Here is a 25,249-nt window from a genome sequence, read left to right as displayed (position 1 = left end):
GGGGCTCAGCCCTGACTTGGAAGAAACAAGAAGTTTAGCAACTCTTGGGACAAACACAGGGTAAGCTGAGAAGGAGGCTGAAACTGAGGGACAGGAGGTGGAAGGTGGTGGGGGGAGAAGGTATCAGAGCAATAAAAGAAGGAAAATAAGAGGAAGAAGACTCCAAAGTTTTCCAACGTGACAAGAGCTCCTGGGAAACCAAGGGCCGAGTGCTGGGGGGAAGTGGTTGAGGTGGAGGCAAGGGATCAGGCCTGGGAGAAGAGATGCTACCAGTAAGACGTGAGCATCTGCTTCAGTTCAAGGTGGAGGAAGGGAATGTGTTCCAGAGGAAATGTGCGTGTGGCTTCCATCTAACGGAATGGATCACAATTTGACATATCGTGAATCCCAAAACTTTTTTTTAAGGATTTCAATCAATTTGAAATAAAAGGTTTAAAAACAGTTCAAATGAAAAGAGCCCTCTGGGAATTCCTTGGTGGTCCAGTGGTTAGGACTTGGCACTGTAACTGCCAGGGGCCGGGATTCGATCCCTGGTTGGGGAACTAAGATCCCACAAGCTGTGTAGCATGGCCAAAAAAAAAGAAGGAAAAAAAAATTTTTTTAATTAAAAAAAAAAATTTGTTTTAAAGAGGAAAAGAATAAAGAGAAGAAAAAGAGCGCTCTGGGCAGGAAGTAGGACTGAGGCAACTAGTTAGTTATAAAATCAGGCTTTGTCTCTTGGAAAAGGGAAGACGACTTCACTCAGCACAGAGCCTTGGAAATCATCCCCTGAAACACTGTAGCCTAATCAAGGAACTGATGGTGTGTCCTGCTAGACTCAGCCAGTGATGCCTCAGTGCCTCCCCACTGCCCCGTGAATGGACGTGCTCTTGGTATCCCATCTCTGTGTTACCATTGCCTGTTGAGCGTTTGCAGGGCAGGTGACTGGTCACTTCAGGTCACACATGTTCAGATTCAGAGCAACCACGAACATGGAACTGTGCCCAAAGAGCCTACGTGTACCTAGACCTGATACAGATGACAAGCTCCTAGATTTCTGCGCCAACAGCTTTATAAAATGAGATTTGGGGGAGACTTAGTAGAGTATGGGTATTTTTTGTATGTGGAAGCTATGTGAACTCTGTGGCCATACAGTGGACAGTATCATACTATATTTTCCAAAGATGGTTGCATTAACATGTCCCATCCTGCACACTCTTCTGCAATGTGCTCTTGCAACATTTCCATCAAAGACGGAGAGTCTATTTCTCCACTCCTCAGAACTTTCATGGGCCTTGCAACTTCTCTGAATATGAAAAGGCAGAAGTGGCACTGCGCTGGTACCAGGAGTAGCTCTGCCAAATGTTCCTTTGGAGGCAAAATCATTCCCATTAGAGAACAACTGGTCTACAGTCTTAAATTTTTCAATACATTAATATTTCTATCTGAAAAATTGCATTCACGTTACCTAAGCTGATAGTTTTCATTAGAAATTCTCTGATGTACATAAAGTTGTTTTATTGAAAACTCTGACACATTAAAGATATTTATAAGGCTTTACTTTATTCTCAGTGTTCAATGAGCTGTCTCTGCCTGATAAAGGCATTCCTACATTTCTTGCATTCTTTGTCTCTTCATATGACTTGATTTTTCCATCAATTGACTGGGGATGAAAGATGACACCACAAGGAATTGTGTTGAATTTTCTACACAATTTGTGTGAATTTTCTACACAAGGACTGGTAACTTCTCACAGAAGTCTGTCTCAAATTCATAAAATGAACTGGCCACAGTGGACTGGTAGCGTTGTAAATAGATTACACATGGGAGGGCCCAACAGTGAATATTTATTTCTCACTCAGGTAAAGCACAACTGAACATTTTTTTTGGTAGAGTTGGGAAAATTTCTGCTCTCCATAATCATAATCAATTTTTTCTGTCTTAAGTCATGGTTGCCATCTCCACCCAGTGGCTCCCAAGGCAAACTGGGGTGGGGGTGTGGGGAGCAGATTTGCGCTTCAGAATCACAGGGCATAAAAAGTCAGCAGGAATGCATGGAAGGTTTTTGTATTTTTTCTTCTGGCCTGGCCTGGAATTAATGTTTATTGCTTGTGTTCAAATTCTCCTGGCCACAGCTCAGTTATATGGTCCCACCCACAGTAAAGGAAGGCTGAGAAATGCAGGCTAACTGTGTGCCCCAAAGAAAAAGAAAGTGAGTTTGGGTGTACAGCCAGCCAGTCTCTGCCATACATGATTTCTCCTCTGTGTGAGTCCTCTGATGTTTGCTGAGGTGTGATTTCTGGCAAAAGGCTTTTCCACATTCATTACATTCATAGGGCTTCTCTCCTGTGTGAGTTCTTTGATGTACAGTGAGGGCTGACTTCTGGAAGAAAGTTTTCCTACATTCTTTACATCCATAGGGCTTCTCTCCTGTGTGTGTTCTCTGATGTCTATTGAGGGTTGACTTTTCACAAAAGGTTTTCTGACATTCGTCACATTTATAAGGTTTCTCACCTGTGTGAGTTCTCTGGTGTACAGTGAGTTTTGACTTCTGGTAGAAAGTTTTACCACATTCTTTACATTCATAGGGTTTCTCACCTGTGTGAAGTCTCAGATGTACAGTGAGTTTTGGCTTCACACAGAAGGATTTCCCACATTCATTACATTTATAAGGTTTATCTCTTGTGTGAGTTCTCTGATGTACAGTGAGGGCTGGCCGGTGTCCAAAGGATTTCCCACATTCTTTACATGCATAAGGTCTCTCTCCTGTGTGAGTTCTCTGATGTGCAGTGAGTACTGACTTCTTATGGAAGGTTTTACCACAATCATTGCATTCATGAGGTCTCTCCCTATTGTGAATCCTTTGATGAACAGTGAGGGCTGAATTCTGGCAGAATGATTTCCCAAATTCCTTACATTCATAGGGCTTTCCCCCAGTGTGGATTCTCTGATGAATAGTATGGCCTGATTTATGGCAGAAGGATTTCTCACGTTCATCACGTGCATAGGGTTTCTCTCCAGTGTGTACTTTCTGATGTTTAGTGAGATTAGACTTTTTATAGAACGTTTTACCGCATACATCACATTCAAACATTTTCTCTAACTGAATTCTCTGAAGCTGAGTGGGATGTAATTTCTGGCAGAAATTATTCCCACTTCGATTACATTTATGCTGTTGCTCCTGGAGATCAGCTCTGTGTTGGTTTCTGTGTTGGTTTCTTACAAAAGGTATTCCCCCATTTGCTACATCTATAGTGATTCTCCCTTACGTGAGTTCTCTCTTGGGCAATGAGAGCTGACTTACCACAGGCCTTCCAATATTTCTTATATTTGTAAGCCATCTCACCCATACGAACCATCCTATGTATAAAGAATATTGCTTCCTTGATGAAGTCTCTCCCTTGTCTGTTACATTCAAAAGGTTGCTGCAGAGTTTGATTCTTCTTCTGATGCCTAGGGTACTCAGCATATCTGAGGGATTTCCCAGTTCTATTACTATCCTCCGGTTTCTCTCCAGCATGCATCTCATCAGGCTCACTAGGGAGAAACGTGTTCTTACACATATTCAACATTTCTGGCTTCATTTCTGAATAGTTACCATCATTTATCATCAGTTTTGAAATATGAATTGGGCTCAAATTAAATGTTTTTCCTAAGTCAGCTGTCCCCTTAGTTGACGTTTCATTGCTGGTGATTACAACTTGCCACAAACGTCTACCGTGATTTTCCTGGCTGGTCTCAATCATGTCATCCACAATCTGGACATCTAAAAGGAGATAAACATAATTACAGATCATACCTTTGAATCACATATAAGTATTTCCTATTGAATGGTTTGTAAAGGTAAAGAAGTTTCTTTTCATCCTAGCAGGATATGATTCTTTAAAAAATCAGTAACGGGGGACTTCTCTGGTGGCACAATGGTTAAGAATCAGCCTGCCGATGCAGGGGATACAGGTTCAAGGCCTGGTCCTGGAAGATCCCACATGCCGCAGAGCAACTAAGATCCTACATGCTGTGCACCCCAACTACTGAGCCTGTGTTCTAGAGCCTGCGTGCCACAGCTACGAAGCTCACATGCCTAGAGCCCGTGCTCTACAACAAAGAGAAGCCACCACAGTGAGAAGCCCACGCACCACAACGAAGAGTAGCCCCCGCTCGCCACAACTAGAGAAAGCCGGCGCTCAGCAACAAAGACCCAACGCAGCCAAAGATAAATAAATAAATATTTTAAAAAATCAATAATGGGTACTGATTTTATGTGATTTTTCTCCCTAATGAATTAATGTAAGAACCTTCATTGATAGGTTTTCTAATGTCAAATCATTGGGTTTTTTGTTTTTGTTTGGTTTTGCTTAAGTTTTTTTCTTTTCTTTTAAATTCTTTTCAATGAGGAAGTATTAGATCAAAATATTTACTTACTGTCTAAATGTAGATTTCAGCTGACAGCTTTTCATCTACCATTGGTTTTCCATTCATTATCTCTACCTTTCTTCTTATAATTGTGGGTAACTTGTGCTAGCCCTTTTCTAATAGCTCAGCTTTGAAGATGGCATGATTTTCCTGGATAAGTTACTTACAGGATATGGGAGAGGGCCACTTGTCTGTCACCTAAACAAGAATACTGCTTAGAGAGAAGAACTTTACACCTATGTTTGTTTAGTTTTTACTTCTCCCTGGGGAACACCTATAGGCACCTGTGGGTTTTTCAAAGGCTTAATCTTTTTTTCCATGCTAGACAAGGGAGCTTTCTGCAAATTCTTAACTTAACACTATACCCTTGGCTTCTCAGAACCCTAACAAGTTCATGAAACTCTAATTCATCACTTTGTGAAACTCCTCCCTGCTGGCCTGAAGGATTTAGGTTCTGCAACCCAGCATGTGCCCACCATCTTCGAAAAGCTTTCTCTGGGTGCTTCTGAGACCAACAGCCAAGGCATTTTCACCTCACTTCATGGTGCGAGTGACTCTACTTGATAATTCACTGCTTCTGAAGATATTAACTTTACTGTACTTTACAGTTTCAGCTGTCCCTTAGTTGTATTGAAACTGGAGTCCCATGTATACTTCTCATTCTTTTTAAAAAAAAAAAAAAAACAATGATCTTCACAAGAGAAAGTAAAAAAAAATTTAATTTCAAACTCCACTCCCAAAGTATGAAATTCTTGGTTTCACTGGCCTTGGACCCATAGTCTCTAGTTTATCCTCCCGTGTCACAGGCCACCGCTTTCCACGGTGAACAGTTTTCTGGGTCCTTCTCAGCCTCATGGTTTCTGATGTAGTGATTCATGAGACCTGTACCTGGACCACTTCTCTCATGGTCTTAATAGGTCCGTAGGCCACCTCCTCTACTCCTACCAGTCTTGAGTTAATGATTTGCTAATTTGCATCTCCAGCAGTGATGTCCATCTTCTACTCCAGATTTTACATGCATGCATATGTTCCATGTCAAAATGGACTACAGTCATCTCAAACGTAAGCTCTACCAACATAAACACTTAATCTCCCCTAAATGTGCCTTCTTAACACCCTTCTGGAAACACTATACTCTTATTATCCTCTCTCTCATCCTTGTTTAACACTTTTGTGGCTCTGATTTCACTACTAAACATGTACATTTGTTTCATTTTTCTCTTTCAACAAAATATAAGTTCTATATAAAAAGGACATTTCGGGACTTCCCTGGTGGCACAGTGGTTAAGAATCCACCTGCCAATGCAACAGACACGGGTTCGATCCCTGGTCCAGGGAGATCCCACATGCCGCAGAGCAAGTAAGCCCATGTGCCACAGCTACTGAGCCTGCACTCTAGAGCCCGTGAGCCACAACTACTGAAGCCTGTGCACCTAGAGTCTGTGCTCCGCAACAAGAGAAGCCATAGCAATGAGAAGCCTGTGCACCGCAACGAAAAGTAGCCCCCGCTCACCACAACTAGAGAAAGCCCATGTGCAGCAACAAAGACCCAATGCAGCCAGAAATAAAAATAAATTAATTTTAAAAAGGACATTTCTTTGATTACTGCTGTTATCCACACATTTACAAAATTTACCAGTGTGTAAAACTTCCCAATTAACATGTTAAAAGAATAAATGAATGTACGACTAAATGCCCAAAAGAAAACAGTCTCTGAGAATGAACAAAAAGGAGGCCTATTGGGACTTCCCTGGTGGTCCAGTGGTTAAGAATCCTTCTTGCAATGCAGGGGACGCCAGTTCAATTCCTGGTCGGGGAACTAAGATCCCACATGCTGTGGGGCAACTAAGCCTGTGCGCCTCACCTAGAGAGAAGCCCGTGCACCACAACAAATCGAAGATCCCACGTGCTGCAACTAAGATGCGACGCAGCCAAAAAATAAATATTTTTAAAAAACCAAAAAAGGCGGCCTACTGAGAATCTAGGGACAGTGACTAACCAAGAAAAAATTCCAAGAGGAGGCAGGTGGGCACCGGTTTTTGGTAAGTCTAAGAAAACATTCAGCAATTAACAAAAAGGGGGAGGTTTACATGTGAGAGCCGTATCTGGAGACTGAATAATGCATGAGTCTGATACATGCAGACTGAAGTCTGTCCCAAGGTATGAACTTGGAGAAAACAACTGGTGAAAAAGAGCTCAGCACGGCCAACATCTGCTGTGCACTTGTCTTCGCAGCCTCCCTGCTCAGTGTGCACTGACTCCCTGCTCAGTGTGCACAGTGACAGTGTGCACTGACACCGGGAAACCCTGGTCTGGGGTTTTTCTTTCACAGTCCATGGTGCTGCTCCTTGCTCCAACTTGATGATCACCTCAGGCCTGGTAATGCAATGCCCTGTTGATGAGAAATACTGTAGGACTTTTGCCAAACTGTTTATGTTTCATGGGCTCTTGAAAAATGCCAACAGCACAGCCTCAAGAGTAGTGCAATGAAGGGCCAATCTGAACCTCTGACTGGAGGGGTGAACACACGTTCTTCCTGGCCCGGAATCTTAAACCTAAGTAGCATTTCATTTCACAAACAACTGTACCTTTACCAATGAAGAAAAACGTGCTTGCACTTGGCAGTTACTAGGGGAGTTTTGCTCACCCAGTGACACCAGGCTACTGTAGTTCTCCAGCATGACATCCCTGTATAGGGTCCTCTGAGCATCATCCAGGTCCTGCCACTCCTCCCAGGTGAAGTTCACAGCCACATCCTCAAGTGACACCAACCCCTGTAATGGTACATTTTTCCTCAATTCAAGGCATCAGCCTGGGTCAAAAGAACAGGAGGTCTAGGAATTCATTCTTATGTGTGTGTTTTATCTTACACAGGATATACCATACCATGCTTTGTACTCTATATTGTGGGATAAGGAGAAACCATCATAGAAATACCCTACGTCTGTGTTAATTTAGTAGTTCTTCAAAGTACCATCATAGTTTCCCTTATAAATCTGGAATGGTCCTCATTGCCAAAGATACAAGGAACATATGAGCTGGTATGGAGACATAAGTACAAACACTTACCTGGAATAATGTGTTAGATGAACCAGGTTACACACATATTTAAGGTAGCCTGGGGTATCAAGGGAGAAAAAGAATAGTTGTACTTTGTACTGTCAGGTTGCACTTCACTGAAGAGCTAAACATGTCAGCTGTTCAGTGTGAACCACATGTTCTCATGAATATGAGGCAAGAGCAGAAGTCAAGCTGAGAGGCATAAAGAACAGATGCCACTTTAATAGAAGTACAAGCAGCACCACATCCAGGTGGGTGCTCCTGGGCTGAGATAAGAGATAAAGACAGTAAAGGTATTCAAGGAACTGATTATAAAGTTACCCTGCATTTAAATATATGACCTAACTCCATCAATAAAAAACCTTACGTGCTCACCATTTTTTTAAAGAAGTATGTACACATGCATCCTAGAATTTTCTTATTACCTAAGGAATTGCTTATGTCTACCCAAGAGTGAACATGACCCACTTCCTAAACAACAGGGAGTGAATAATGAGGGGCTGCTAACGAGAGGTAAGCTACATAACCAGATGTGCCCTTTAACAGTCATCATCCAGCAGGAGAATGGAGAAGGGCTTAAGGGAGAATCAGAGGAGAAAAAACCAGAGGGAGAAATGACCAACTATACTAGGTAACAGAGGTAACAGAGGAAGATGAATACGGAACAGGGGACTAATTCCAAAACAGAAAAAAAGAAAAAGAATTTGGTACTCATTTGCTCTGAGAAGGTGAAGGGAAAGCTTTACTACCAGGCTGTCTGCACAACAAGCTGGTAGATACTAGCGCTATAAACTGATATTGGGATAAGGGCAAAGAATAGGATTTGCAGAACAGACACAGATCTTGGACACAGCATGTTTGAAGTTTGAAATTTCTGTGGTCAAATATGTGAAGATGTGCAACTGGCAAATGGATATATGCTCTTGAGCTCAGGAGAGAGATACAAGATGAAGAAAAGGATTTAGGAAACAGCAATATTTTAGTGGTAGCTGAAGCCATCAGAGTGAATAAAATTGCTCAAAGAGAACCTAAGAGATTGAAAGGAGAAAATGAACAGGTATAGTGTTTTAGGAAACACTGATATTTACTGACAGAGAAAGAAAAACAGACCATGACAATGGAGAAGAAATTTTTAATTATTCTAGGAATAGAGAAAGCCTCAATATTAAGAAATCTATTAATACAATTCATCATATTTGTAGTTCAGTGGAGAAAATTCTAGATGCTAATAAGTAGACATCTATAAAAATACCCTCTCATTTGTAATAAAAAAACTTAAAAGAGGATTCACGGGATTTTTCCTTAACATGATAAACATGTATGTCTTAGCCACAAGTGAAAGCCAGCATCACACTTATGGGGAAACATGCAGAGCAAGGATGCTTCATCACCATAGTTACTAACACTGTACTAGTAGTGTCAGTCAACACAATTAAAGAGAGAAAAACAGCACTGAAAGTGATGATGGTTTCCATATAATTCATACTTGGGAAGCTGAAGAGAATCACATGACATCCAAGTACATCCAAGTACTCCACATAGGAAGACTTAATAAGTTAGTAGCTTATATGACTAATATAAGGCTTTTATATAAACCTTCATATACATGATACTCACACAACCACAATAACAAGAAGACAAAACACCTAGCAATACATTTAACAAAATAATGTACAAAATTTATGAGGCGGGGAAAAAACCCTGAAGGATACAAAAAGGAACTAAACAAATGAAAAGACACACCACGTTCACGGATGTGAATGAGTAGTACACATCATGGCAAGCTGATTTAAAAGTTCATGTGGAAAATTAAGAATAAACATGTGGTAGGTTATATTTCTGTCCAGCTAAATTCAGTGCCATAGACTGGGTGGCTTAAACAACAGAAAACTCTTTTCTTACAATTCTAGAGGCAGGGAAGTCTAAGATCAAGGTGCCAGCCAATTCATTTCCTGGTAAGAGCTCCATTCCTAGCTTGCCGATGGCTGTGTTTCTGCTGAGTCCATATATGGCAGGGAGGGAGGGAGAAGGAAGGAAAAGATCTCTCTCTTCCTTTTCTTATAGGGCCACTAATTCTATTGGAGTAACGGCCCCACCCTACGACCTCATTTAAACTTGCTTAAATGCATTGGGAGTTAAGGCTACAGCATATATATTTGGGGGGAATATAATTCAGTTCATAGCACTCCTTGCAGTGCCTTTCTCTGTAAAAGGATGTATATATCGCCTTGCGCTGGAACTCACATATAAACAGATTTGTAATTCCCCACCTGTCTTGCTTTGACCGATGACATGTGAATGGAAGCATTACTCCTAAACAGAACCTATTTAAGAGTCACACAATGATCACCGTATTTCCCCTTTACCATGTTCATCCTCAGCAATATGACAGAAAGAAATACTCCTCTGTCTGGGATGCTGCATGATGCTGAAAGGAACAAAACTAAAGCTGACCCATGAAGGACAGGTAATAGCACTGAGAAAGAAACCTTTCTTCCTGACCGAACTGGTAACTGAACTGGCACCAAACCAAACAGAAACGAACACCAACAATGGCAACAAGTGGTGCAAAGAAACTGTGAGGATGGTGTTATAATGGACCATGGTGTTACTTAAGATAACTGGTAGTTATATACTTACTGTTACTTAAGCCACATGAGTCATACTTCTTAAATCAAATAATGTTTACCTCATGGACTTAAAATCTTAGAAAAAGAGGCAGGAAATCAAAATGTGAGTAGTAAATCTCAACTACTAGTCACCGCTTCTGATAAAGCAATATAGGAAAATGATGAGCTAAGGGGAGGGGAAAAAAAAACAGATTGCAAGGAGGGATGAAAGAAAATAAGCAGAAGCTGGAAATTTGGGGTCTTGTAGAGTAGGAAAACTCTCAAAACATTTCTTTAGCTTTTACTGTGTCGAGGCAGAAAAAGTCGCCTCTTTCAGTTCTTACAGAAAAAAATACAATGAGAAATACTTTAGGAATCAAAAGTAATTATACTGAACTGTATGGCAAGTAACAAATGAAGAATATAACTATGACAGTCACTGTTAAAACTTAAGAATGGCTTGAGCTGGCCCACAATAAATCCCTTCTGCTGCACAAAATGGCAAAGACTAAGGATGAAATACTTAAGAAAAAAACAAAAACTTACAGTCTAAAAAATATATAGATACATGAATACCAAAAAAAAAGAAAGGTATGTCTCAAAAAGCTCAAACTGGCTGAAATCAAAGATATATAAACCCAACTATATTTTTTATGGTTGTACTGTCAAAAACCAACCAAACTGAACTAAAAAGTACTGACAGTTTAAGATTTAAAGAGGCTGCTTGAGACTATCGACAAGAGGCATATCAAAAAAAGCAGCCCAGCCACTGAGGAAGGCATATTTATTTTTTATTTTATTAGTTTTTAATTTTATACCTAATTTTACATTATTCCACTTTTATTGAAGTATAATTGACAATTAAAATTATATATATTTAAAGTGTATAACCTGCTGATTTGATAAATGTATGCATTATGACCCGATTACTACAATCAAGTTACTTAACACACCCATCACCTCACCGTTACCCTCTTTGTGTGTATATGTGAGAACACTTAAGATCAATTCTCATGGCAAATTGCAACTAAACAATAAATTATAAACTATGGTCTTATAGTCACCATATTGTACATTAGTTCCTCATAATTTATTCATCTTATAATTAGAAGTTTGTACCCTTTCACCAACCTTTACCATTTCCCCCATCCCGACAACCACCATTCTAATGTTTTCATGAACTCAACTTTTTAAATTTTTCCTTCCACAGTTAAGTGATACCATAAAGTAGCCTTTCACTGTTTGGCTTATTTCACTTAGCATAATGCCCTCAGGTTCATCTATGTTGCTGCAAATGGCAGAATCTTTCTTTTTAATGGATAAATAACATTCCCATAGATATACATACCACATTTGCTTTATCCATTCATCTGATGACTGACACTTAGGTTATTTCTGTATCTTGGCTGTTGTAACACTGCAAGGAACACGGGTGTTAAGATACTTCTTTGAGATACTGATTTCTTTTCCATCAGAAATATTCCCAGAAGCAGATTTCCTGGATCACAGAGTAGTTCTATTTTTAAGGTTTCTTATTGTTTCTTTCTTCCTATCTATCTATCTATCATCTATTTGGCTGTGCTGGGTCTTAGTTGCAGCACGCGGGATCTTTGTTGCCGTGTGCGGGATCTTCACTGTGGCATGCGGGATCTTTAGTTGTGGCATGTGGGATCTAGTTCCCTGACCAGGGATTGAACCTGGGCCCCCTGCATTGAGAGCACGGAGTATGAGCCACTGGGCCACTAAGGAAGTCCCTATTTTTAAGTTTTGAGAAAACCTCATATTGTCTTCTAAAATGGCTGTATAAATTCCCACCCTAGCGTAAAAGGTTTCCTTTTAACTACATCCTCACCAACACTTGTGATCTCTTGTCTTTTGGATACTAGCATTAAACAGGGGTGAGGTGATATCTCATTGTGGTTTTGATTTGCATTTTCCCAATGATTACTGACATTGAGCACCTTTTCATGTACATGTTGGCCATCTGTATGTTTTCTTTGGAAAAATGTTTATTCAGGTCCTTTGCCCATTCTTGACTTGGTTATTTTTTCCTATGAGTTGTAATAAATTCCTTATATTTTGGATATTAACCTCTTATCATATATGACTTGCAAATTTTTCTCATCTCACGGGTTCCCTTCTCATTTGGTTGAGTGCTTTCTTTGCTGTACAAAAGCTTTTTAGTGTGATGTAGTCCTACTTGTTTATTTTTGCTTTTGTTTCTTGTGCATCTGGTGCCATATATTGCCAAGTCTCATGTAGAAGCTTTTCTGTTAGGAGTTTTACGGTTTCAGGCTTTACATATAAGCCCTGAAGTGTCTTGATTGATACAAATATCTTTGTTTAACCTGATAGCTTTGGGTCACACAGATATCCTATGCTAAAAATGTGATTAATGGTGGGAGGCCTTGTTATCAGCACATTTTATGAGCTCAGTCTATGGAGGGACTAGAGATTAAGGTCAGCCACACAGATGGTCAACCAGGTCTACATGACAGAGCCCCAGTGCAAGCTGGATATCAAGGCTCAAGTAAGCTTCCCTATTTCTCCACATTCCACGCACACTGTCAAACCCTGTTGCTGCGAGAAAAAGGCACCGTCCACGTGGCTCCACTGGCAGGTTTTTGGAACCCTGCACATGAAGACTCGTGGACCTGCTTTATGTGCCTGATCCCTTAACTGATTTTAATCTGCATCCTTTCACTGTACAAAACCATAAACATGAGTACAACAGCTCTTTTTTTAAATTTATTTACTCATTTATTTAACTTTTGGCTGCACTGGGTCTTCGCTGCTGCACGGGGGTTTTCTCTAGTTGCTGAGAGCGGGGGCTACTCTTTGTTGCGGTGCACGGGCTTCTCATTGCAGTGGCTTCTCTTGTTGCGGAGCACAGGCTTCAGTAGTTGTGGCTCGTGGGCTCTAGAGCGCAGGCTCAGTAGTTGTGGCGCATGGGCTTAGTTGCTCGGCGGCATGTGGGATCTTCCCGGGCCAGGGCTCGAACCCATGTCCCCCGCATCGGCAGGTGGACTCTTAACCACTGCGCCACCAGGGAAGCCCACAACGGCTTTTCTGAGTTCTGTTGAGTCCTGCTAGTGAATTACTGAACCTGAGGGTGATCATGGGGATGGTAAAGGGCATGAGGGCGCTCTGGGGACCAGACTTTGTACAAGCAAGAAACATCAGGTAGCTAACTAGAACAAGGACCACGATAATCAAATTGCCTAAAATCTGAAGAAAAATGTATCAGATAGAAGTCTGGGTATATATAAAGGAATAAAGAGCACTCAAAATGGTAAATATATTAATAAATATATAATATATATTGTATTATGTAATATATGTTTTATAATATATTATGATATAATATTATATTATTTTTATGTTCAAACTCCTTTAAAGGTAATTGACCATATGAAGCAAAATAAGAATGCATGTGGGGGACTTCCCTAGTGGCGCAGTACTTAAAAATCTGCCTGCCAGTCAGGGGACACAGGTTCGATCCCTGGTCCGGGAAGATCCCACATGCCATGGAACAACTAAGCCCATGCACCACAACTACTGAGCCTGTGCTCTAGAGCCCGTAAGCCACAACTACTGAGCTCACAGACCACAACTACTGAAGCCTGCATGCCCTAGGGCCTGTGTGCTGCAACTACTGAGCCCATGTGCTGCAACTACTGAAGCCCGTGCACCTAGAGCCCAGGCTCTGCAACAAGAGAAGCCACTGTACTGAGAAGCCTGTGCACCACAATGAAGGGTAGACCCCGCTCACTGCAACTAGAGAAAGCCGGTGCGCAGCAACGAAGACCCAACGCAGCCAAAACAAAAGAATGCATGTGGGAGTAAAAGGTATGCCAACGATATCACAGAAGCTGGGAGGAGAAAACTTTTGAAGTATACTGTTTTAAGGTTCTTATATAAATGGTATCTTATTTTAAAGTAGACTATGATAAATTAAAGATGAATAGCACAAACCTTACAGTAACTGCTTAGAAAAGGTGTAATAAGCCAACAAACGAGCTCACAGGTCACACAACAATAGGTAGTAGCCACATCTGACCTGTATGCCGTAATTTACTGCCCCTTATCTTGGATGAATTATTCCCATGGAAGAAAGAACTGAGTTGGGATAGTAATAAGATTGGGAGACTTAAGAGAGCTGACCAATAGTCCAGTGGAGAGAAAATGACCCTATGATAAAGACAGGCCAGATAAACTAGTGAAGATAGATTTAAAAATATAAACATCATAAATGTAGCATGGCTTGTATGTTAATGGCAAAGTAGCTTGACCAGACTAACAATGTGCAGAAAACTATTATAAAAGCTGGACAAAATTTATAACACAATCACCTAAAGGCACTGGAGAACAACTAAAAGTAGGCAGAAACTAGATTTGAATAATCCATTAAAGGACAAACTACTTTGCAAGTTTATGGCATTTTACCAGAGGGCAATCTTCAATCTGCAAATAGATCAAGAAACTGAAAGCTGAAGCTTTACTGGCTTAGGTGTCAGAGGGCATAGTTCAGGGCTGCCAACAAAACTGGAAAACTCAGTGGGGGTTGGGGGGTAGCCCTCGGAGAGAAGCAGCAAAAGAACATAATGTACCAAATTTCCACACAAAACCAACCACAGTTGTTGGCTGACTGCTAAACTACACATATGTGGAAGACCTCAGAGGGCCCAACAAGAAAGCAGCCTCTCAAAGCTGAAGGAAATGAATGAAGAGTCAGCTGCTGGTCACTATAAGAAATGAAGTTTAGAATTTGAATCCAGCCAAGTTAACTGCCTTGTAGAACAAAATCACTCTTCAGAGAAATGTAACAGGATCCAAAAACTCTTGCAACATATGATTTACAATGTTTAGTACATAATTCAGAATCGCAACACATGTAAAGTAAGAGGAAAATGTTACTCATATTCAAGAAGAAAAACAAAAAACGACCATAAACAATCACTAGAAACTAATCCCAAGGTATCCCGGATGCTGCACGTAGCAGAAACATAGTTAACCCATCCATAAATACATTCAAGTACTTAAAGGAAGATAAAAAATAATGTATTGGCGGGGGGGGAGGGGCAATATCAGTACAGAAAAACAAACTAGAAAAACAATTAAATGGAAATTGCAGAGCTACATACTACAGTAACAAAAATGAAAAACTTTCTGATGAGCTGAACATCGCATTGGAAACAGCAAAAGAAAGCCAATGAACTTAAAGATAGATCAGTAGATATTTTCTTATCTTTTTGAGAGAAAAAAATGAAGAAAAATGAAAAGAGGCTAAGAAACAATTTAGAAAACAGTCTAACATATATGTGACTGTAGCACCAGCCAGAAAGGAGAGAGAAAGAATGGAACATAATATGTATTTTTAGAAACAGTGGCTAAAACCTTCCCAAATTTTGTGAAAGACACGAATTTACAGATTGAAGCAGCTCAATGACCCATGATCAGCTTAGATTCAAAGAAAACTACTCTAGGGACTTCCCTGGTGGCACAGTGGTTAAGAATCCACCTGCCAACGCAGGGTACATGGGTTTGAGCCCTGGTCCAGGAAGATACCACATGCCGCAGAGCAACTAAGCCCGTGCGCCACAACTACTGAGTCCGTGTGCCACAACTACTGAAGTCTACGCGCCTAGAGCCCGTGCTCCACAACAAGAGAAGCTGCTGCAATGAGAAGCCCGCGCACAACGAAGAGCAGCCCCCACTCGCCGCAACTAGAGAAAGCCCACGCGCAGCAACAAAGACCCAACGCAGCCAAAAATAAATTAATTAATTTATAAAAAAAGAAAAGAAAACTACTCTAGGCACACCAGTCACACTGCCAGTATCCAAAGGTAAAGAGAAGATCTCGAAAGCAGCCAAAGGAAAAGATCCCACTCAGGTACATCTGCACATGAATGATAGATGACTTCTTATCAGAAACCGTGGGGAACGCCTTTATTACCCTGAATGGAAACATCCTTCAAGTTGTAATTCTACCCAGTGAAACTATGCTAAAAATAAAGATGAAATAAAGACATTTTCAGATAAAGATAAACTAAGCTAATTCATCATCAGAAGATAGCACTAAAAATGATAACGGACATTCTCCAGGAGGAAAGAAAAAGATACCAGATGTTAACCTGAATCCACAGGAAAGAATCAGGATCACTGGAAATGGTAAATATAAAAGATTTTATATATATATATATATATATATATATATATATTTCTTCTCTTAATTCCTTTAAAATAGATATGATTGTTTAAAGAAAAATTATAATAACATACAGGAGACTCATAATGTATGTAGACTCAATATGTAAATACACTTGTATAAAAACAAAAGTACAAATGATAGGGGTTGTAAATGGAATACTACTACTCAAAGGTCTCTACATTTTATGTGAAGTAATGCACTGCTCCTCTAGTATATTCTGATAAGGACTCATATCGTAAGCCTTACAGTAACCAATAAAAAAGCCGTGGAATGAAGTGCAGTGTATTAATTTGACAGGGCTGCCATAACAAAGTAGCAAAATGGTAGAGCCACTCTAGAAGACAGTTTGGTACTGTCTTCAAAATTAAACACACACTTTTAACACATGATCCAGCAAGTGCGCTTCTGGTATTTATCCAAAGGAACTGAAAACGTATGTCCACATAAAACCAGTACACGGATGTTTGCAACAGCTTCATTCATCAACTGCCAAACTTGGAAGCAACCAAAATGTCCTTCCGTAAATGAGTGGATAAACTGTGGTACAACCAGGAAATGTAATATTACTCAGTGCTAAAAATAAATGAGCTATCAAGCCATGAAAAGACACAGAGGAAACTTAAAAGCATGTTAACAAGTGAACGAAGCCAATCTAAAAAACCTACCTAACGTGGTTCTAACTATATGACATTCTCTAATAGGCAAAACTATGCAGACAGGAAAAATACCCGTGGTTGCCAAGGGCTACGGACTACAGAAGGATATGAACAGAAGGAGCGCAGAGGATTCTCAGGGCAATAAAACCACTCTGCATGACTATAATGGTGAATACGTATCATTACACATTTGTCCAAACCCATAGAAAGTGCAGTACCAAGAGCGAATTATAATGTAAACCGAGGACTTTGGGTAATAATGATATGTCTGTGTAGGTTCATGAATTGTAACAAATGAATACCTGATACTGATAATGGGGAGGCAGCGCCTGGGGGCAGAGAGTACACTGGAAATCACTGTATCTTCTGCTCAATTTTGCTGGGAACCTAAAACTGCTATAAAAAAATAAAAGTCTATTTAAAAAATGTGCAAAAAGGATAAACAAATGGCCCATACACACATAAAAACATGCTCAACATTGCTAGTCATTAGAGAAAAGCAAATCAAAAGCACCGTGAGACACCATCTTATGCCCATTAGGATGGCTACTATGTAAAAAACAAAACAAAACAGGAAAGAACAAGCGTTGGCAAGAATATGAAGAAACTGGAAACCTTGTGCACTGCTGGTGGGAATGTAAAATAGTGCAGCCACCACGGAAGACAACACGGTGATTCCTGAAAAAATTAAATACAGAATTACAACGCGATCCTACAACTTTACTTTTGGGTGTATAAGAAACAAAGTAAAAGTGGGAACTAGAAAAGATATGTCTACACACATGGTCATAACATTATCCTTTATAGCCTGAAGGTCGAAGTAACCCATAAAACCATTGATGGATTAATGGATAAGTAAAACGTGGGCATACATATAATGGCAATATTATTGAGACTTCATAAGGAAGTGAATTTTACCATGCTACGATATGGATAAACCTTGAAGACACTACACTAGGTGAAATACGTCAGTCACTTAAGGACAGGCACTGCATGATTCCACTTACATGAGGTTCTCAGAGTCATCAACTTCATAGACACAGAGATTAGAGTGGTTGCTGCCAGGGGCTGGGGGAGGGGAGAATAGGGAGTTAGGGTTTAACGAGTAAAGTTTTTTTTTGTTTGTTTTTGGCTGCGTTGGGTCTTCAGTGCTGCGTGCGGGCTTTCTCTAGTTGCGGTGAGTGGTAGCTACTCTCTGCTGCGGTGCACGGGCTTCTCACTGCAGTGGCTTCTCTTGTTGCAGAGCACGGGAGAAGGTGCTCAGGCCTCAGTAGTTGCAGCATGCGGGCTTCAGTAGTTACAGCGCATGGGCTTAGTTGCTCCGTGGCATGTGGGATCTTCCTGGACAAGGGATTGAACCTGTGTTCCCTGCATTGGCAGGCAGATTCTTAACCACTGCGCCACCAGGGAAGTCCCGAGTAAAGTTTTATCTGGGGAGGATGAATCTGGATATTCTTAGTGGTGATGATTACACAACAGTGTGAATAAACTAAATATACTACGAGTACTGAATTGTACTCTTAAAAATGGTGAAATTGCCAACATTAGCTTATGTATATTTTATCACAATAAAAAAAATTAACCAACAGTTAGGAGAGTTCTGCTCCATAGTCATAGTTATGAATAATGCACACATGCACTTCTCCCTATTCATTTTTAAGTGATTAACTGAAATAGCAGAAGAATTAAATAGTCTTTAACAGGGTTTGGAAAAAGGTCATTTTTGAACTAGCAATACACAATTACATCATAATAAAAGCGACAGAATCACTGACAAATTTATATAAATGGAAGTTAAAAATTACAAAAATCTGTAACCCTTGTTTTTAGACTTTGTGTAACTTTGTCCTGACCCTTGTTCAAAATAACTCTGAATAACTCCTGAATTCTTTCTCTCACTGGACTCCTAAGGCTGTCACCACACATGCTGGCCAGTAGCACAGCTCGAGGGGACTCTAACCAGATCACAGCAAACACATCCTTCAGGTTTTGCCAAGGATGACAATTCCAACGTAAAAAAGAAAGTTACTGCGTTTGTTGGTGAGCAACAATGCAGACATCAGACGAAATTAAAGGCACAAACAGAAGTAGCAGGACTTTACCTTAGATGAGATTAAAGCTGAGAGAGAGGGAGGGGTCCAGGAGAAATCCCATTTTGGTGGTTTGACTCACTGGCTCCATGAAAGTAGCATCATATGTACGGGAAGAAAGAAGAATGTGGTTTTCATTTTGGATTTGTTGAGCTTGTGATACCTTCTGGATAGCTACAAGAAAGCATTCAACAAGGAGCTGAACCTATGGTCTAAAGGTAGGGAAGAGGTCCAAGCTGGAGAGAAACAGGACTGTCAAATCACAGAGGGCCAAACAGGTCAAGGAGAACTGCAGCGTGTGAAGAATGGGGCCCAGGTTTGAACACCTGGATGAGCAACGCTCAGGAGCAGAAGAAAAAGACAGAAGAATTCGGGAATAAACCATCAGAGAGGCCACAACAGAAGCTAATGGCCGAGAATTTCCAGGAGATCGTGGACAGTAGCTTCAATATGGCAGAAGGTTCAAGTAAGGCAAACACTACAACATATTCATTGAACCCAACTATAATTTAGGTTACTGGTGAGCTTGAGAAGAAATGAATTAAGACCATGTTGAGTAGGTTAAGCTGCAAAAGAGCAGTGGAAACATTTGCCAGAAAATATAGCCTTGAACAGTCTGCTATACAACCTGCATGCATTGACTAGCGGAGAGAAATGAGTTACTTAAAGGACCTGCAGTCAATTCAATCCTCTAGACATTCCACGTTTTATCTATGCATCAAGTAGGGCCTTCCAAAAGCTGTCTGGGACCACACTCTTTTAGCAACTCCAGAAAAACCTTATTAAGCAAGTTCTGCTTCAGCACTAGGTAAGTGTCACCATTGCAGAATGCATGAAGTGTTTATTTCCAGACTGGCAGTGAAACACTGTCCACTCCATCATCTATGTGACCAATTAAGCCACTGTTCAGACATCTGTGCATGCAAGTTCTCATGTCTCAAAGGAATATAGCATGCTTTCTTCTAAGGGTCCATTCTGATCAGAGAACAGGTGTATCTGTGTTTTTGCCATTGCACTCACCTTGGACCACTCTAAGGTCATATTACCTGCCTATATCCACATGCCACCTTTATCTTTTTTATGTATATTGCCCTGAAGCTGAATCTTACTTAGTTTTACTTTTCCATTTTACTTTAAGGACCCTCATAAAGCTCATATAGTAAAATATAAAACAAGCTGAGGAAAAAAAACAACTCACCAGAGATGTATTCATTTCCTGCTGTTCTTAGAAACACACAGAGGACTCTGGAAATAGAGCTGCGAGAGAAGGTGAATGGAGGGGCATCAATTTAAATTTTTAAAAATGCTTATTTAAACAATGGTTGTTGCTTTATTTAAACAAAGGTTGATTCTCCGATTTAAACAATGGCTGCTTCTCCGCATTTATTTCCCTGTGAAGTTCCCTACAACTGATGTGGGCTCTGCCATTTGACTTGCTTTGGTTAAAAGGGCATAGGATACAGCAGAAACTAACACAACACTGTAAAGCAATTATATTCCGAAAAAGATATTAAAAAAAAATAAGGACATATGATGCAAACACAGATGAAAAGCACTTTTCCACTACAGCTTGCCTTCTGGGGCTAGCCTGTTAGGGACATGTGGTTTAGCCAACAGCCAGCACAAACCACCAAAAAAGTAAATGAAGTCATCTTAAATCAAACAGCCTCAGTCAGGGCATCAGATGACTACAGCTTCATTTGTGAACCAGACAACACGAACATAGGAACTGACCAACTAAACCTAGCCCCGAAATGCTGAACCACAGACCTAGAGATTGTCACACTGAGTGAAGTAAGTCAGACAAAGACAAACATCATATGATATTGCTTATATATGGAATCTAAAAAAAATGGTACAAATGAACCTATTTACAATACAGAAATAGAGTCCCAGATGTAGAAAACAAACTTATGGTTACCGAGGGGAAAAGGACAGGGGGAGGAATAAATTGGGAGATTGGGATTGACATATACATACTACTATATATAAAAGAGATAACTAATAAGAACCTACTGACAGCACAGGGAACTCTACTCAATACTCTGTAATGACCTATATGGGAATAGAATCTAAAAAAGAGTGGACATATGTATAACTGATTCACTCTGCTGTACAACAGAGACTAACACAACATTGTAAATTAACTATGCGTCAATAAAATTTTAAAAAGTAAAAACAAAACAAAAATTTTAAAAAACCCAAAATGCTAAACTTTGAGCACATTTTTTTTTAATATACTTATTTATTTATTTATTTTGGGCCGCGTTGGGCCTTTGTTGCTGCGCGCGGGCTTTCTCTAGTTGCGGTGAGCAGGGGCTACGCTTCGTTGCAGTGCGTGGGCTTCTCATTGCGGTGACTTCTCTTTGTTGTGAGGCACGGGCTCTAGGCGCACGGGCTTCAGTAGTTGTGACACGTGGGCTCAGTAGTTGTGGCTCACAGGCTCTAGAGCGCAGGCTCAGTAGTTGTGGCGCACGGGCTTAGCTGCTCCATGGCATGTGGGATCTTCCCAGACCAGGGCTCAAATCTGTGTCGCCTGCACTGTTAGGCGGATTCTCAACCACTGTGCCACCAGGGAAGCCCCCAATGTTTTTTTATTATTTTTTATTTTTTAAGTCAGTAAATTTGGGTTGGTTCATTACTGAGCAAATGCTAAATGATATGTCTAAGTCCCCAAACTCAATGTTTTTAACAAAATTACGTGGGGAAAAAAGTCTTACATTACATGCTGAAAAACAACCAATAGAACTTCACAACACATGCAGAACTTCTGAAAGGAAAACAAATGTCACCTGGATGGACCTCAGTAAGGTTGTTGCACTAAGAGACCACGTGAATTTTAAAAAGCAATTGTGTGCAGACCAGAAAACTATATTTTAACTTTTTTACACCGTAACATGAGCCTGTTAATTTTATGGGGGCATATGCTGTGTTTTATTTACATTTTTAAAAAATCAGTTTGGAGCCAATTAGAGTGAAGTGTGATTCACTCTAATTTTCCCATTTTAAACAGTGGAAAATAGGCTTCTGTTATTGTGCTGTGGAATTTATGATTATCAAGCACAGATTTCTGATGTTAAGTGGGAAACACTTGTATTATGAGTCCCCGGAGCTCACTTAGTCCACAGAAAGAATTAGGGAAAATAAGACAGGCATGTTTAAGACAAGGTCTTCTAAAACTTATTTGTTCTTAAGTTGACTGCATTTCTCAAAAATGGTGTCAAAAGTAAACGTGTTTGACTTAATGGTGGCAGAGTGGATAATATTATCCAAAAGTCAAGATGCCTGATGTATACAAAAAATCACGTGAGCCTGGCACATCACTCATGTCCTCAAATCCTTTTTCCTCTCCTCCACCCACACCCCGCTCACTCCCCAGTCTTTCTCATAAGGCAGACATACCCTGACAAACCCTTCCTGAACTAACAGAAAGAACTGCTGGGAAGAGCAAGCACCAGCATACCTCCAGATACCAAACTTGACGGTATAATAGGCTTGAGAGAGCTCAGATAACAGAAACAGTGGGAGCAGAATGAAGGAATGGGAATATTTAGGGAGCACCATAGACAGATTCTCTCAGCTGTGACAGGTTATCCCTCCACCCCAGACCACACCCTCGGGACCTCTCCAATAAGTAACATTTCTTTTGGCCTCTGCCTACCCGCCTCAGCCTAGCTCAGGTCTCCTTCTGAAAGTCCATTCGGACCTTCCATTATCACCCAGTCTTTGACAACCTCGGGAGGAAGCAGTGTCACCCATATCTCGTTCACTCTGCGCAGAAGCATCAATAATTGCTTGGCCATGCAAAGCTAGAATCTCCTCCTTTCTGTGATTCTTCTGCCTCTGCTCTGAAGCGCTAATAAGCGGGTTCAGGTTTCAGGGGTTGTCTTTCGTTCACAGGGCGCCTCCCCTTCATGCTTCATAATAACTACCTTGTTCCAAAGAAAAGGGGTCAGTCATTCAGAGCCCAACGATCCCCCCTGGCACTCACGGTCCCTAGAAACTAGGTCTTGTGAAAACTGTAAACGAAACCTGGTGCTCAGCAGGCTACACAGCGCAGGAGGGGACCTGACACCTCACCTGCTGAAAAGACTCCGAGAGACCCCAGTAACAACTACCACACAGTAAGACTCCTCATGCACTTCACACTGATTTCCCCGGGAATCGGGGGCAACTCGCTAGTCCTTAAGGCGCTCGCGTCACAGGTGAGCAAACCGAATGTCACAGAGGTTAATGACATCGCCCGGGAGGCTTGCTTCGGCGGCACAGCTGGACAGTGCACGCAGCCCGCAGCCCACCCACGCTCGCTCGCGTGGTCTGCAGACCCGCCCCGGCCTCACAGTCACCTTGGACTCCACCCCCAGGTCGCGAAGCCTCCGGAGGCGGGCACCCGGCTGTCCGCAGTGCACCGTCTTCTGACCAAGCAACACTCGAAGCACGGCCCGAGCCGGCCCTTTCCAGCCCTGGACCAGCGGGTCCTAAGGCCACAATCGCCTCCCGGCCCCTGCCCAGGGTGCGGCTCGCGCCTGCGCCTCAGGCCGCGCCGCTCACACCCGCCGACCTTTACGCTCCCACCGAGTGGAGCAGCGTCCCCACCCCGCCCTGCGTCCCCGCGCCGCGGCCGCCTTCCACCCTTGCACCCACCTTCAGGGTCCCAGAAGGACAGCCAGGGCGCGGGCGCAGCTGCCGTAGCGCGGTGGGGCCCCGACGTTCCGGACGGAAGAGGGTGAGGTGGGCGGGGCCGCACACGCGCAGGAGAAACCCGTAAGACTCCATCCCAGAGGCTCCCGCGGGAACGCGTCCTTGCGTGGGGAGAGTGCGTGTCCCACACGCGTCTCCGTCCGTCGGCGCCGTCGGGGGACGTTTTGTGTATCGAGGGGTAATGGGTCTTGCTGCCCTGAGCCCCGGATGTGATGGATGAGACTGTGTCTCGACCCACGTGCAACCACGTGGAATTCTGGTTTGTTATTAAGTCCTAGTTTAAGAAACTGAAAGAGATGTTGTGAGACGAATGGGTAAATTCTTATGGGGGCCGAGAATCCGATGATACTATAAGTTAGCTTTAATGTTTTTGTTAACTATAATGGCATTGCGGTTATGGATCCCACGTCCTTTCTTTTTTTTTTTTTTTAACAGTTGCATACTACCGCATGAATCGTGAAATATCACAATGTCTGTCCTTATTAAAGTACGTAAACCAATATTGCAACTGTTGTGACTTTGTTAAATTAACAGTTTAAATGTATATCCTGTGTGCGCGATATTGTTGAACCACTGTCAACAAAGACCACGAGGAAACGTGAAATAGAAAATTTTATTACACGTAGGTCTATGCGTGCCTGTATGTGCCACAAGAGGAGTTCAAGGCAGGCGGTGTGGATGGGAAAGGGACAGGGCATGCTGCTTGGGAGGCTCTGGGACATTGCAGTGGCCGCAACGTGACAGAACGATAGGAGTCCTGTAACTCTTTGTTCCGGCAATGCTGGCCCTTTGAGTTTATCTTGCTTTTTGTCCTTGGAGCGCCACATTTCCCCCTCTCTTTATTTATAGGGCCAATCCTTTGGCCCTGTTGGACACCCTGCTCATGTCTACCTGTCTGCCTAGCTCCTTCTCAGGCGTTCCAGAACGCTTTTTGTTAGGAGAAGAGGCAGGGACGTCGTAGGCGCCCTGGGTTCCTGATGCCTGCTCTCCGTCAGAGTATTCCTAGAGAGGGGGTGGGGGCTCCATGGGATGTGACGGAGGCTTGTTCAAGTGTTGTCTGGGTGTTGACTGGCCTGTATTCTTGTCACCTTACCATCTGGAGGTTCATTGGTTGTATTCTAGAAGAGACAAACTTAGCAAGGAAGTTAAAAATGCATGGCCCGAAGATCAGTAGAAGTAGGAAGGCTGCTATAGGACCTAGAAGAGGAGTTAGCCAAGAGAACCAGGACCAGATATTAGTCTTGAGATCCCACCAGTCGAATCCCTCTGAGGCTCCCTTCATATAAAACCCTTTAGCTCTTTCGATAATATTCCGAAGTTTAGTTTGAATTTTGCCCAATTGGTTGACCAAAAAAAACAGCAATTCTCCTTTAACATTGCACAGGTCCCACCTTGTTCAACCATTGGTAAGTATAAAGCTCTCCTATTCTGTAAAACCACTCCTGCTAGAGAATTTATTTGTTCTTGTAGAGTGTTAATTTGAGCTGCTGGGTAGGCAGTCTGTTGTGTAAGTTCAAGAAAGAGCTGTCG

At 41.7% G+C, this 25,249-nt stretch overlaps 1 protein-coding gene across 1 annotated transcript; it reads right to left on the bottom strand.

Moving 5' to 3' along the window:
• Window positions 1-1,523: 1,523 nt before the first annotated feature.
• LOC132506966 (zinc finger protein 717-like) lies at window positions 1,524-23,738 on the bottom strand. Its single transcript, XM_060125786.1, has 6 exons — window positions 23,663-23,738; window positions 20,217-20,275; window positions 11,410-11,478; window positions 7,040-7,166; window positions 6,689-6,784; window positions 1,524-3,243 (listed from the first exon to the last, which is right to left on the bottom strand). The coding sequence occupies exons 3-6, from the start codon at window positions 11,425-11,427 to the stop codon at window positions 2,120-2,122; spliced, it is 1,365 nt and encodes a 454-aa protein (XP_059981769.1). The 5' UTR covers window positions 11,428-11,478; window positions 20,217-20,275; window positions 23,663-23,738; the 3' UTR covers window positions 1,524-2,119.
• Window positions 23,739-25,249: the final 1,511 nt, after the last annotated feature.

This window comes from Lagenorhynchus albirostris, chromosome 16 (assembly GCF_949774975.1).
Source record: "Lagenorhynchus albirostris chromosome 16, mLagAlb1.1, whole genome shotgun sequence".
NCBI lineage: Eukaryota > Metazoa > Chordata > Mammalia > Artiodactyla > Delphinidae > Lagenorhynchus > Lagenorhynchus albirostris.
The sequence above is the reverse complement of the archived record's forward strand: the minus strand, read 5'-3'. Positions and strand labels throughout refer to the sequence as shown.